The following is a 16,033-nucleotide window of genomic DNA, read 5'->3' on the forward strand; positions in this document are numbered from 1 at the left end:
TCCTTTAAAATTCCTTGTGGATTCCTGATGACAGATTCTTTCAATTTTTTTATGTCTCAAGCTTTAAAGTTATGAAAAAAATAATTTTATTGAGCTATAATTCACATACCACATTAATTCACCAGTTTCAAGTTTACAATTAAATGCTTTTTAGTGTATTCAGAATTGTGTAACCATCACCATATCAATTTCAGAATTTTTTTTACTCCAGTAAGAAACGCTGTATCTGCTTTCCCTCACTGCTTCTAGGCTTAGGAAACTAATATACTACTTATGTATATTTGCCTTTCTGGACATTTTATTGGTATATAAATAGAATAATACAATATGGGATATTTTGTGACTGGCTTCTTTCACTTAGCATAATGTTTTTGTGGTTTATCCATATTATAGCATAAATTTTATTTCTTTTAATTGCCAAATAATATTCCATTTTATGCCTATGACATTTTATTAATCCATTCATCAACTGATAAACAGTTGGACTGTTTCCAGTTTTGCCTATTATGACTTTCAATTCAGTGACTAAACTCTCACTGTCCTACACCTTTATCATATGCTCACTTCTCTTCCTAGCCAGACTGGAGTCCATGGTCTAGTACTAAAAATGGCCTTTTTCAGTTCAGTTCAGTTTACTTGCTCAGTCATGTCTGACTCTTTGCGACCCCATGGACTGCAATACGCCAGGCTTCCCTGTTTATCACCAACTCCCAGAGCTCACTCAAACTCATGTCCATTGAGTTGGTGATCCCATCCAACCACCTCATCCTCTGTTGTCTCCTTCTCCTCCCACCTTCAATCATTCCCAGCATCAGAGTCTTTTCCAATGAGTCAGTTCTGTGCATCAGGTGGCCAAAATATTGGAGTTTCAGCTATAGCATCTGTCCTTCCAATGAATATTCAGGACTGATTTCTTCTTGGATGGACTGATTGGATCTCCTTGCTGTCCAAGGTACTCTCAAGAGTTTTCTCCAACACCACAGTGCAAAAGCATCAATACTTTGGTGCTCAGCTTTCTTTATAGTACAACTCTCATATCTGCACATGACTACTGGGAAAGCCAAAGCTTTGACTAGATGGACCTTTGTTGGCAAAGTAATATCTCTGCTTTTTAATATGCTGTCTAGGTTGGTCATAGCTTTTCTTCCAAGGAGCAAGCATTTTTAAGTCTTTTGGCTGCAGTCATTATCTGCAGTGATTTTGGAGCCCAAAAAAGAAAGTCTCTCACTGTTTCCATTATTTCTTTAGCTACCATATTGCTCCTCTTTTTTGTCCATAATCCTTGCTTAGTGAAACTCACACCTTGGCTAACCTAAATTATCTGTTTAGTTCACACAGCTACTGAACCTTACAGGAGAAATCATTTAACAGTGCTGACTGGATTCATTGCACTTGTTAACTATAATTCTCAAATGGTCACTTGTACTAACATTTTTTTCACTCCTAAGGCAGCCATTTCACACCCCCATTTTTTTTTTATAGTTGTGCCACCCTCCCCCTTAACACTCAGATGAGGAACAACTACAATTTTGTATAGAAAATAAGTACAGTTGGAAAAGAAATGTCCTCATTTTCCCACTGACTCAATGGTCATGAGTCTGAGCAAACTCTAGGAGATGGTAAAGGACAGGGAAGCCTGGTGTGCTGCAGTCCATGGGGTCACAAAGAGTCAGGCACAACTGAGTGACTCAACAACAACAACATTTTCCCATAAAATTCTGCCAGTATTTCTCCTTCTGTAATTTTTTCTCTGAACTAAAGTGCCATTAAGTATTTTCTCCCTCCTTCCATCATTTTCTTCATATCTAGATCACTCTTATCAACACACAAATATATGCTAGACTACCAAAGTTCACATACATACAACCTTGATCTTGTATTGTTCCTGTTTACCATACAAGTCTTTTTTCCTCCTTCACAGTAAAATTTCCTGAAAGTGTTGTATATTTATACTCATTTGCTCTATTTTTTCACTTTCCATTGTTTGATGAACCTCCTCTAACCAGGTTTTTTACCCACTGCTACTGCTAAGTCACTTCAGCCATGTCCGACTCTGTACGACCCCATAGATGGCAGCCCACCAGACTCCCACATCCCTGGGTTTCTCCAGGCAAGAACTCTGGAGCGGGTTGCCATTTCCTTCTCCAATGCAGGAAAGTGAAAAGTGAAAGTGAAGTCGCTCAGTCGTGTCTGACCCTCAGCCACCCCATGGACTACAGCCTTCCAGGCTACTCTGTCCATGGGATTTTCCAGGCAAGAGTACTGGAGTGGGTTGCCATTGCCTTCTCTGTTTGTACCCACAGCTCTGCTGAAATGGACCTTTGTCAGCGTCACAATGACTCATATTTTACTAAAGTCAATGGTCATTTTATATTTCACTTTAGTAGACCTTCTGTTGGCATTTGACACAGTTGACCATTTCCTTTTTCTTGAAATACTTCTAGAAGAACACCACACTCTTCCTTTTCTTTAAACTCACCATCCATCCTTTCTGATTTCCTTTGCTGTCTCTTCCTCCCCTACCAGACCCCAAGTGTCGAAGTAACCCTGGATTACTTCAACACTTCAATTACTGCTTAATTTTCTTTTCTTCTCTAATTTTATTTATCTGGCCACATATCTCAATTATGTGTAGCTAATGACTGTCATCCTCAGAGGATGAGATGGTTAGATAGCATCAGATACTCAGTGGACATGAATTTAAACAAACTCTGGGGGATAGTGGAGGACAGAGGAGCCTGTTGTGCTGCAGTCCATGGGGTCACAAAGGGTCGAATATAACTTAGAGACTAAACAGCACCACCAACAAAATAACTCTGAAGTTTATAGGTCTAGCTGAGATCTACACCCTGACTTCCAGACCTGTACATCCAATTCCTTATATATTTTTTCTTGAAAATATAATAGGTACCTCAGACTATTATAATATAGTCAAGTAAGAAGTATTCATTCCTGAGCTCCCAGAATCCATATTCCATAAGTTTTCACCTTATCATTCATAGTACCATCCATCCAATTCCTCAGGCCAATAATAAACTAAGAATTTTAATTCTTTATTTTACCTTCACATCTAACATTCAATTTACCAATAGATGTGTTTCCAAATATGTTCTAAATTGCACAGCTTCTTAACAAATCTACTGTTAGAAACCCAGTCTAAGCCCCAACTATGTCTAGTATGGGCTAGATACAGCATTCCAACACTCTTGAGCTAGGCAATGTGATCCTAATGGTCATTTTTAAAATTCTTGTTCCCCTAAAGTCTGTCCCCTATAAAGCAAAGTAATCTTTCTGAAGAGTAAAAACTGACAATATTACTCTTATAATATCCTTTATAGCTAATTTTCTCTCATGCATTGCATTTAGTTGTCTTGTCTCTTCTTGTTGGGAGGATAGAGACCAGTTATTTTATCGAGTATCCATTTGTTCAGTGTTTCCTCATGATTAGATTCAAGTTATGGAATTTTGACAGTTATGCAACCAAAAGTGATCGTATTCTTTTCAGTGCATTGTATTGGGAAGCAAATGATTTGATTTGTCCCAATATAAATGATGTTAAATTGAATTAAGATGGTGCCTTAACTTATGGCAAGATACTCTGAGTCTGAAAATATTCTATTCCTCATCAAACATTCAGTCACTATTTGGAGCAATCGTTATAGACTTTCTATCATTATTTCTTCTATATTTATAAGTTGGCATTCTTCTGGAAGGAAGAACTTCCCTCTTTTTGTGTTATTTATATCAGTATGGATTAATAGATTCTTAACCTTATGTTATCAATTATTATCACTATTTTGATATTCAAATTGTCCTTTCCTTGGCCAGAGGTAGCTCCTTTAAGTTGTCTCTTGTGCTCTTTTGATATGTCTTTTTTTTTTTTTTAGTTTTCTGAATATTGAGCTTTTAAAAAAATTTTTTTATTTTTACTTTATTTTACTTTACAATACTGTATTGGTTTTGCCATACATTGACATGAATCCACCACGGGTGTATACAAGCTCCCAATCCTGAATCCCCTCCCACCTCCCACCCCATATCATCTCTCTGGATCATCCCCATGCACCAGCCCCAAGCATCCTGTATCCTGTATCGAACATAGACTGGCACTTCGTTTCTTACATGATAGTATACATGTTTCAATGCCATTCTCCCAAATCATCCCACCCTCTCCCTCTCCCTCACAGTCCAAAACTCCGTTCTATACATCTGTGTCTCTTTTGCTGTCTCGCATCCAGGGTCATCATTACCATGTTTCTAAATTCCATATATATGTGTTAGTATACTGTATTGGTGTTTTTCTTTCTGGCTTACTTCACTCTGTATAATCGGCTCCAGTTTCATCCATCTCATTAGAACTGATTCAAATGTATTCTTTTTAATGGCTGAGTAACACTCCATTGTGAATATGTACCACAGCTTTCTTATCCATTCATCTGCTGATGGACATCTAGGTTGTTTCCATGTCCTGGCTATTATAAACAGTGCTGTGATGAACATTGGGGTATATGTGTCTCTTTCAGTTCTGGTTTCCTCAGTGTGTATGCCCAGCAGTAGGATTGCTGGGTCATAAGGCAGCTCTATTTGCAATTTTTTAAGGAATCTCCACACTGTTTTCCATAGTGGCTGTACTAGTTTGCATTCCCACCAACAGTGTAAGAGGGTTTGCTTTTCTCCACATCCTCTCCAGCATTTATTGCTTGTAGACTTTTGGATATCAGCCATTCTGACTGGTGTGAAATGGTACCTCATTGTGGTCTTGATTTGCATTTCTCTGATAATGAGTGATGTTGAGCATCTGTTCATGTGTTTGTTAGCCATCCGTATGTCTTCTTTGGAGAAATGCCTATTTAGTTCTTTGGCCCATGTTTTGATTGGGTCGTTTATTTTTCTGGAGTTGAGCTGTATAAGTTGCTTGTATATTTTTGAGATTAGTTGTTTGTCGGTTGCTTCATTTGCTATTGTTTTCTCCCATTCAGAAGGCTGTCTTTTCACCTTACTTATAGTTTCCTTTGTTGTGCAGAAGCTTTTAATTTTAATTAGATCCCATTTGTTTATTTTGCTTTTATTTCCAGTATTCTGGGAGGTGGATCATAGAGGATCCTGCTGTGATGTATGTCGAGAGTGTTTTGCCTATGTTCTCCTCTTGGAGTTTTATAGTTTCTGGTCTTACATTTAGATCTTTAATCAATTTTGAGTTTATTTTTTATTTTTGTGTGTGGTGTTAGAAAGTGATCTAGTTTCATTCTTTTACAAGTGGTTGACCAGTTTTCCCAGCACCACTTGTTAAAGAGATTGTCTTTACTCCATTGTATATTCTTGCCTCCTTTGTCGAAGATAAGGTGTCCATAGGTGCGTGGATTTATCTCTGGCCTTTCTATTTTGTTCCATTGATCTGTCTTTGTGCCAGTACCATACTGTTTTGATGACTGTGGCTTTGTAGTAGAGCCTGAAGTCAGGCAAGTTGATTCCTCCAGTTCCATTCTTCTTTCTCAAGATTGCTTTTGGCTATTTGAGGTTTTTTGTATTTCCATACAAATCTTGCAATTATTTGTTCTAGTTCTGTGAAAAATACCGCTGGTAGATTGATAGGGATTGCATTGAATCTGTAGATTGCTTTGGGTAGTATACTCATTTTCACTATATTGATTCTTCCAATCCATGAACATGGTATATTTCTCCATCTATTAGTGTCCTCTTTGATTTCTTTCATCAGTGTTTTATAGTTTTCAATATATAGGTCTTTAGTTTCTTAATGAATTTTTGAGGATTTAACATACTTTTTGGCACAAGATGCCCTGGGATAATCTTATACTTCTTTTGCCTCAGTCTCACATTTAGAGAAATGTTGATATTTATTCTGACAGATAGTTAATTTGTGGCAGATCAGTAAATTTTTTTTCAAGGGTTTTTCTAACCTTTGTTGGGGTGGGATTAAAGTGACCTTATCAAGTTCTAGAGTGTTTTATCCTACAGCATGAACTTTTTGGAAGGCCTTTTGAGTGTCCTTGATGTTTCAGTAAGTTCTCTCCATTTTGACCCATTGGGTTCCTATATCTAACAGTGCCATGAAACCTCCTGAAATTCCATTCAGTTCACAGCTCCAGCAGCTGTCCTAAGCTAGATTTCACAGAGTCTCATCCTGTATATGTGCAGATTATCATTTTGACCAGAGACTTAATGGACACAACTATATTTCCACTTGGAAAACCACTTCAGTATTCTTGCTTTGAGAACCCCATGAACACTATGAAAAGGCCAAAAGATATGACACTGAAAGATGAACCCCTAGGTTGTTAGGTGCCCAATAGGCTACGGGAGAGGAGTGGAGAAATAACTCCAGAAAGAATGAAGAGGTGGAGCCAAAGCAAAAACAATACCCAGTTGTGAATGTGACTGATGATGGAAGGAAAGTCCGATGTTGTAAAGAACAATATGCATAGAAACCTGGAATATTAGGTCCAGAAATCAAGGTAAATTCGAAATGGTCAAACAGGAGGTGGCAAGAGTGAACATGGACGTTTTAGGAATCAGTGAACTAAAATGGACCAGAGTGGGCGAATTTAACTTAGATGACCATTATATCTACTACTGTGGGCAAGAATCCCTTCGAAGAAATGGAGTAGCCCTCATAGTCAACAAAAGAGTCTGAAATGTAGTACTTGGTGCAATCTCGAAAATAACAGAATGACCTCTGTTCGTTTCCAAGGCAAACCATTCAGTATCACAGTAATCCAAGTCTATGTCCCAACAAGTAACACTGAAGAAGCTGAAGTTGAATGGTTCTATGAAGACCTACAAGGTCTACTAGAACTAACATGCAAAAAAATGTCCTCTTCATTGTAGGGGACTGGAATGCAAAAGTAGGAGGTCAAGCGATACCTGGAGTAACAGGCAAATTTGTCCTTGGAGTACTAAATGAAGCAGGGCAAAGGCTAACAGGGTTTTGCCGAGAGAAAGTACTAGTCATAGCAAACACCCTCTCCCAGCAACACAAGAGATGACTCTACACATGAACGTCACCAGATGGTCAATACCGAAATCAGTTTCATTATATTCTTTGCAGCCAGAGATGGAGAAGCTCTAGACTGTCAGCAAAAACACCTAGAGCTGACTGTAGCACAGATCATGAACTCCTTATTGCAAAATTCAGATTCAAATTGAAGAAAGTAGGGGAAACCACTAGACCATTCTCAGTTCAGTTCAGTTCAGTTCAGTCACTCAGTCGTGTCTGACTCTTTGCGACCCTATGAATCACAGCACGCCAGGCCTCCCTGTCCATCACCAACTTCCGGAGTTCACTCAGACTCACGTCCATCGAGTCAGTGATGCCATCCAGCCATCTCATCCTCTGTCGTCCCCTTCTCCTCCTGCCCCCAATCCCTCCCAGCATCAGAGTCTTTTCCAATGAGTGATCTAAATCAAATTCCTTGTGATTATACAGTGGAAGTGAGAAGTAAATTCCAGGGATTAGATCTGATAGACAGAGTGACTGAAGAACTATGGACGGATGTTCATGACATTGTACAGGAGGCAGCAATCAAGACCATCCCCAAGAAAAAGAAGTGCAAAAAGGCAAAATGGTTGTCTGAGGAGGCCTTACAAATAGCTGAGAAAGGAAGAGAAGCTAAAGGCAAAGGAGAAAAGAAATGAAGAGTTCCAAAGAATAGCAAGGAGAGATAAGAAAGCCTTTCTCAGTGATCAGTGCAAAGAAATAGAGGAAAACAATAGAATGAGAAAGACTAGAGATCTCTTCAAGAAAATTAGAGCTACCAAGGTCAGGAAGCAACAGTTAGAACTGGACACGGAACAACAGACTGATTCCAAATAGGAAAAGGAGTACGTCAAGGCTGTATATTGTCACCCTGCTTATTTAACTTCTATGCAGAGTACATCATGAGAAATGCTGGACTGGAAGAAGCACAAGCTGGAATCAAGATTGCCGGGAGAAATATCAATAACCTCAGATATGCAGATGACACCACCCTAACGGCAGAAAGTGAATAGGAACTAAAAAGCCTCTTGATAAAAGTGAAAGTGGAGAGTGAAAAAGTTGTCTTAAAACTCAACATTCAGAAAATGAAGATCATGGCATCCGGTCCCATCCCTTCATGGGAAATAGATGGGGAAACAGTGGAAACAGTGTCAGACTTTATTTTTTGGGGCTCCAAGATCACTGCCCATGGTGACTGCAGCCATGAAATTAAAAGACACTTACTTTCTGACCAGCCTAGATAGCATATTCAAAAGCAGAGAGATTACTTTGCCGACTAACGTCTGTCTAGTCAAGGCTATGGTTTTTCCAGTAGTCATGTATGGATGTGAGAGTGGGACTGTGAAGAAGGCTGAGCACCGAAGAATTGATGCTTTTGAACTGTGGTGTTGGAGAAGACTCTTGAGAGTCCCTTGGACTGCAAGGAGATCCAGCCAATCAATTCTGAAGGAGATCAGCGCTGGGATTTCTTTGGAAGGAATGATGCTAAAGCTGTAACTCCAGTACTTTGGCCACCTCATGCGAAGGGTTGACTCATTTGAAAAGACTGTGAGGCTGGAGAGTTTGGGGGCAGGAGGAGAAGGGGTGACCGAGGATGAGATGGCTGGATGGCATTACTGACTCGATGGACGTGAGTCTGAGTGAACTCTGGGGGTTGCTGATGGACAGGGAGGCGTGGTGTGCTGCGATTCATGGGGTTGCAAAGAGTCGGACACGACTGAGCAACTGAACTGAACTGAAGGGAACATTTCATGCATAGATGGGCACAATAGAGGACAGAAATGGTATAGACCTAACAGAAACAGAAGATATTAAGAAGAGGTCGCAAGACTACACATAAGAACTATAGAAAAAGATTATGACCTATATATGGTGTGATCACTCACCTAGAGCCAGATATCCTGGAATGCGAAGTCAAGTGGACTTTAGGAGTTATCACTACAAACAAAGCTAGTGGAGGTGATGGCATGCCAGTTGAACTCTTTCAAATCCTAAAAGATGATGCAATTAAAGTGCTGCACTCAATATGCCAGTAAATTCGGAAAACTCAGCAGTGGCCACAGGACTGGAAAAGGTCAGTTCTCATTCCTATCCCAAAGAAAGGCAATGCCAAAGAATGTTCAAACTACCGCATAATTGCACTCATTTCACCTGCTAACTAAAGCTCAAAATTCTTCAAGCCAAGCTTCAACAGTACATGAAATGAGCACTTCCAGATATCAAGGCGGATTTCGAAAAGGCAGCGAAATCAGAGATCAGATTGCCAACATCTGCTGGATCATTGAAAACACAAGAGAGTGCCAGAAAAAAATCTACTTCTGCTTTATTATGCCAAAGGCTTTGACTTTGTGGATCACAATAAACTGTGGAAAATTCTGAAAGAGATGGGAATACCAGACCACCTTACCTGCCTCCTGAGAAATCTGTATGCAGGCCAAGAAGCAACAGTTAGAACTACACATGGAACAACAGACTGGTTCCAAATTGGGAAAGGAGTACGTCAAAGCTGTATATTGTCACCTTGCTTATTTAACTTGTATGCAGAGTACATCATGCAAAATTCCAGGCTGGATGAAGCACAAGCTGGAATCAAGATTGCCAGGAGAAATATTGATAACCTCAGATATGCAGATGACACCACCCTTATGGCAGAAAGTGAAGAGGAACTAAAGAACCTCTTGATGAAAGTGAAAGAGGAGACTGAAAAAGTTGGCTTAAAGCTCAACATTCAGAAAGCTAAGATCATGGCATCTGGTTATGTCACTTCATGGCAAATAGATGGGGAAACAATGGAAACAGTGAGATACTTTTCTGGGCTCTAAAATCACTGTAGATGGTGACTGCAGCCATAAAATTAAAATATTTTTGCTCCTTGGAAGAAAAGCTATGACCAACCTAGAAAGCATATTAAAAAACAGAGAGATTACTTTGTCGACAAAGGTCCATGTAGGCAAAGCTATGGTTTTTCAAATAATCATGTATGGATATGAGAATTGAACTATAAAGAAAGCTGAGCACGGAAGATTTGATGCTTTTGAACTGTAGTGTTGGAGAAGACTCTTGAGAGTCCCTTGGACTGCAAGGAGATCCAACCAGTCCATCCTAAAGGAAATCAGACTGATGTTGAAGCTGAAACTGCAATACTTTGGTCATCTGATGTGAAGAACTAACTCACTGGGAAAGACCCTGATGCTGTGAAAGGTTGAAGGCAGGAGGAGAAGGAGATGACAGAGGATGAGATGATTGGATGGCATCTCCAACTTAATGGACATGAGTTTGAGCAAGCTCCAGGAGTTGGTGATGGACAGGGTGGTGTGATATGCTGCAGTCTATGGGTCACGGAGTTGGACATGACTGAGCAACTGAACTGAAGAGAACTGATACCTATTTCCAATGCTACTTTTCTGCACAGGTGCAGAATGGCTCAGAAATGGTGATCCATACTTCAGTCTCTGGGTTGAGAGGGTGGAGCTAGGAGTCAAAGGAAGCCAAGGCAGCTAGAATTCACAGTGCAGATTATCTGAGAAGAGAGGGCTGGATATAGAGAGAACTCTTGGGATATGAAGAAGGTCTGCCTCAAATGTGCAGCCAAGGATTGGTCAGAATACGCATCTGAGAAAAGTACCAGAGGAAGGGTTAAAAATGACTCCTGAAAAAATATAAGGGCATAGTAGTCAGAGGTCACATGCAGAGGCAGATAGAGAGCCTATTCCAACAGTTAAAATAGAGAACTTCGTAATAACTAGGGCATAGGGTAGAGTACCAAGAAAGGCCTTACTTCAGTAGTAAGTAAAAATCCTGGACTAAATGTTGATGACTAATGAGGCTTGTGAGGAATACCTGAAAGAATCAAACTGTTTCCAAGTAACTTAACTGAATTGCAAAACAAAGCTCAAGAATATTTATAGGGAAAAGCAGTGGACTGGGAATCTCTAAGCCCTTGTTCTCCCATGGGAACACCAAAAAACTACCAGAAACTGGTATAAAACCCTTATAAAAACTATGGAAAATTGTCAAAAGGCTATAACAACCAAGCAAATATTCAGTCAAGAAAAGTCACATTCAAAGCAGTAAAATATTTCATGATGTTTGTACTTTCTGCCCCACTCCCCTTCTCAGTGCCGTGTAGTTTTGGTGTAGAGGAAGTGGCAGCCCAATACACAGTTCCCTCCCTTGAAACAAAGGGAGCAGTTGTTCATTTACCAAGTCATGTCTGACTTGAGCAGAGCGGTCCTTATTTGAATGTTCTGACTATCTTAGGGCTGCCTAAGGCATTGGGCTCTATATCATCTAATTCAGATCTTAGACACAGAGGAATGGTGGATAGTGCCATGAAAGTTATAAGGGGACTACAGACCTCCTGGGTAACAGATTATGGATGGAGACATAAAGTAGACCATTGAAGGCCCAAAGAAGAAGCTAAGGTGAGATTCTTTGGGAGACTGAGACACTGAAAAGTAGCCATGTGTATGAGGGAATTGAAGAAGCCAAAAATATGTCCAGGCAAGACACCTGTTTAGAAGAGACCTGAGAAGAACTTAAACTTTTCCATTGAGCTGATCACTAGGCTAACAGCATGCCCAACTATTTAGAGGACTACTCCAGCATAGAGCCAGTCTGTGAAGACGGAGAGAGGTAGCTATTTTTACAGATGCCCAACCTTCAGCAAAATAGTCACAAAGGATACTGATAAACAGGAAATCATGGCCTATTTAAAGGAAGAAAAAAAGCTGTCACAACCTATCCCTGAAGAAGCACAGGCATTAATTAGATTTACTAAATAAAGACATGAAAACAGCTCTCTGGAATATGCTGAAGGAAACTCAATGAAAACACAGGTAAAGAGCTAAAGGAAATAAATATATGAACAAAATGAGACTATCAACAAAGAGAAATAAAAAGAAACTAGAAATTCTAGAGCTAAAAATAGAGTAAGTGGATGGAAAGATTCCCGAGAGGGATTTAACAGCAGATTTATGCAGGCAGAAGAAAGGAACAGCAGCCTTAAAGATAGGAGATTTGAAATTATCAAGTTTAAGGAGCAACAAAAGGGAATGTTTTCTCTCTGTAACAAGATCCATAACAAGGCAAATATGTCTGCTCTCACCACTTCTTGTCAGCATTATACCGAATATTCTAGGCAGTGCAATAATGGAGAAATAAAAGGCATTCAGGTTGGAAAAGAAGATGTAGAATTGTCAGATATTATCACCAATTTGGAAAATACTAAAGAATTTACAAAACATAGCTACTACAACCAATGAGTGAATTTAGCAAGATTGCAACATAGAAGATACATATTCAGTTTCTATTTCTATATACAAGCAACAAACATTAGAAATTGAAATAGAAAACAATATCACTTTGAATAACATCATAGATTTGACATAGGGATAAATTCACAAAATATGCACAAGACTTGTACAAAGAAATTAAAAAATTTCTAGGAGAAAATAAAAATACCCTAAAAAAGTGGAGAGATGTACCATTTCTGTGAATTGAAAGACAATATTGTTAAGATATCAGTTCACTTGTAGGAATTTTTCTTACATATATACCCATATGTGTATACAAGGATTTATATACATGAGATTTTTATTCAGTGCGAAAGACTGTACATAAGTAAATATCCATGAATAGAGAACTGAAGGTGACTTGTGTTATAGTCATATCAAGGAAGACATGACAGCCATTTAAAAAACTGACATGCACAAGATATATTTAATTATCAAATTAAATAAGAGAGAAAACTGTCTATACTACCGTTCTTGGAGAAATACATACAAAGCCGTTTGGTTTTGGCTATATTAGACTAGTTAAGAAAGATACACAGGAATCTGATAGAAATGACTGTCTCAAGGGAAGAAAAATGGGAGATAAGAGGTTGGGAAGAAAACATATTTTCTACATACCTTATTCTGCCTATTGAATTTTGTACCATGCATATGTGAAGTGTGAAAGTCACTCAGTTGTGCTGACTCTTTGAGACCCCATGGACTATACAGTCTGTGGAATTCTCCAGGCCAGAATACTGGAGTGGGTAGTCTTTCCCTTCTTCAGGGGTTTTCCCAACTCAGGGATCGAACCCAGTCTCCCGCATTAAAGGTGGATTCTTTACCAACTGAGCCACAAGTGAAGCCCACCATGTATATGTCTGTCTACTTAAAAAAAAACAAAAACAAAAGAGTGATTGAAATCAGTTAAATGCATTGATCCTTTATCAAGAAGCCCAACTTCTCCAATCTTTATCCCATAAGTCCTCCCCAGTCTGCCCACCTACGCCTCTGCTAGAAATGGACCACATTTCTAACTGCCAGATGTGCTAGTGGCCCATTCCTCAGTGTTCTGCATTTGTTAGCAAGTTTCTCTCCCACCTAGAATACACTCCTTTTGCCTGTGGCCTGCACTTTTAGACCTAACTCTAATGTTACTCTATCCAGAGCCCTGTCTCACCACACTGATCCTCGCTCTGCTTTCTCTCCTCTGGAATGGGTGTTTGTGACCTGGGCCTCACAAATGAGTGTATGATCCCATATGTTTTGGATTGTTGGCTCTTGCTTTGTGTGATGTCTTATTTTGGAAAATAGGCTGTCTGGATAGCAGAAAAGTTATGACCAACCTAGATAGTATATTCAAAAGCAGAGACATTACTTTGCCAACTAAGGTCCGTCTAGTCAAGGCTATGGTTTTTCCTGTGGTCATGTATGGATGAGAGAGTTGTACTGTGAAGAAGGCTGAGCACCAAAGAATTGATGCTTTTGAACTGTTATGTTGGAGAAGACTCTTGAGAGTCCCTTGGACTGCAAGGAGATCCATCCAGTCCATTCTGAAGGAGATCAACTCTGGGATTTCTTTGAAAGGAATGATTCTAAAGCTGAAGCTCCAGTACTTTGGCCATCTCATGCGAAGAGTTGCCTCATTGGAAAAGCCTCTGATGCTGGGAAGGATTGGGGGCAGGTGGAGAAGGGAACGACCGAGGATGAGATGGCTGGATGGCATCACTGACTCGATGGAAGTGAGTCTGAGTGAATTCCAGGAGATGGTGATGGGCAGGGAGGCCTGGCATGCTGCGATTCATGTGGTCGCAAAGAGTCGGACACAACTGAGTGACTGAACAGAACTGAACTGAACTGGATAGCAGAAAGGCAGCATGACTCAAATGTCTTTGTACTCTTAACACTGTCTTGCTTAGGGCTGAGCATAGCTTGAGGGCTCACCAGTCCTCAGTTGGGAGAAGGAAATGTCAACCTACTCCAGTATTCTTGCCTGGAGAATCCTGTGGACAGAGGAGCCTGGAGGGCTGCTGTTCATAGGGTCACACAGATTTGGACATGACTGAAGTGACTTAACCTGCATGGTGCATTGGAGAAGGAAATGGCAACACACTCCAGTATTCTTGCTTGGAGAATCCCAGGGACAGAGGAGCCTGGTGTGCTGCTGTCTATGAGGTCGCATAGAGCTGGACATAAACGATTTAGCAGCAGCAGCAGCAGCCTTCACTTGGATGAAAGATTAGATACTGGAGGAAGGACCAAGGAGTATCTTCAGAGATTTTGAGCTGAAGGATTTTTGCCTGTGAGACCACTGTCACCAGGGAAAGATTTTTTTTTCCCTCAAAGAAATAAAAAAATTAGAGTGTTAGAGAACTATGACAATATCGACAGAGGTCAGGTAGGTAACATAAATGTGTAAGTAAATGGTCAGCATATAGGAGTGATGGGTCCTGGTGATGAATTAGAAAACAACTGGGTTGCTTAAAGTTTTCAAAAATTCTAGTTAAAAAACAAGCAAACAAACAAAATTCCTTTAGGCAAACCGCAGACAGCCAGAATAGACGAGTAGATCTCACCACAATCAGCAACTACTTTATGACTTTACGTTAGGAGTGGTCACTGACACATCTCTGCAGGTACGCATCTCTGTGAGAAGACAGAATTCTGTAACATGGTTACAAACAGCTGTAGAAAACTAACTCTTAAAGGAGATGCACAAGGAAATCTCATTAGTGTGTCTCAGGGGAAGGCAGCGTTTACAGTCTCACTCATCCGCAAGCTTGAGGCCACACAGTCTGGGAGGCATTCCTTTCTGATTCCCACAGTATCATTTTAAAGATGCTACCACTTTTACCTGTCCCTGCCACTTCAGCCATGGTCCCTTCGTGCACCTGTGATTTCCCATCACCCACTGCCTGTAACATCAAAGCTCTCCATTTCCAAGCCATAACCAGACTGGCCACCAGGCTGGCGGAGGGTATGGAGAGTGAAGACAGAGTGGGAACACAGACACTGCCTGTGAGTGGCACCTTCATTGCTTACAAGCAGACCCCCTCATCTGCAGACGGAATTCCCACAGGGACTTCCTAGACAGGTGAAGCTCTTTGACACCATACCTACCTTGTGAAACAGAAGGGCTTTGTGATGCAGTCTGGTGGCTTGGTTCCGTCATCTGTGAGGTGGAGATGACAATGTGTAGCACTGGAAGTCAGTAGGTGCCAGAACTCTGAATGCCTACATTCATAGGGATGGTTGGTCTCCTCGCGATTATGAGGTTTAGACCATGCTGAGCCAGACTTTTGTTCTGTGGGATTTGGGGTATCCCTTATATACCTATGGCTCCATCTTTGTTATTATTCTAATTATCTGGCAAGTGCAAAAGAGTTACCATGGATTAACAGAACATAAAAGGAGCTGCTGCCGGGTAGGGAAACACTGTGACCAGGACTGAACTAATTAAGCCTTAGATAAGACGCTTTAAGCTCCCTCTCCTTTTATCCCTCCTCTCCATGTGTCTACCGCCCCACCCATATGTGTGTGTGTTTTTTTTTTTTTTTTACCATCCATTAGTTACTCATATGGTATTTCTCTTCTCAGCACCTAGAAATCATTTCTTACCAGACCATCCCTGCAATGTATTCTAATTGAAAAATCAAGAACATCTCTATCTGGCTTGGGTTGAGACTTAGATGAAATGGATTGTGCCTCACTGGATCTTAGAAGACTTCCCTTTATGGGAGATTTTTCTGGTTTGTGGTCCATTAAG

At 40.2% G+C, this 16,033-nt stretch overlaps 1 protein-coding gene across 1 annotated transcript in view; it reads left to right on the top strand.

Annotated features, from left to right (window-relative positions):
• The first annotated feature begins 3,877 nt into the window (after positions 1-3,877).
• LOC114112804 (protein SPATA31F1-like) overlaps positions 3,878-16,033 on the top strand; it is a 42,301-nt gene continuing 30,145 nt past the window's right edge. The window contains exon 1 of the mRNA XM_042243307.2: positions 3,878-15,691. Coding sequence (XP_042099241.1) covers positions 15,551-15,691 — 141 coding nt within the window. The 5' untranslated portion in view covers positions 3,878-15,550. The remainder of the gene's footprint in view (positions 15,692-16,033) is intronic.

This window comes from Ovis aries, chromosome 2 (genome assembly GCF_016772045.2).
Source record: "Ovis aries strain OAR_USU_Benz2616 breed Rambouillet chromosome 2, ARS-UI_Ramb_v3.0, whole genome shotgun sequence".
In the NCBI taxonomy this organism is placed as follows: Eukaryota; Metazoa; Chordata; class Mammalia; order Artiodactyla; family Bovidae; genus Ovis; species Ovis aries.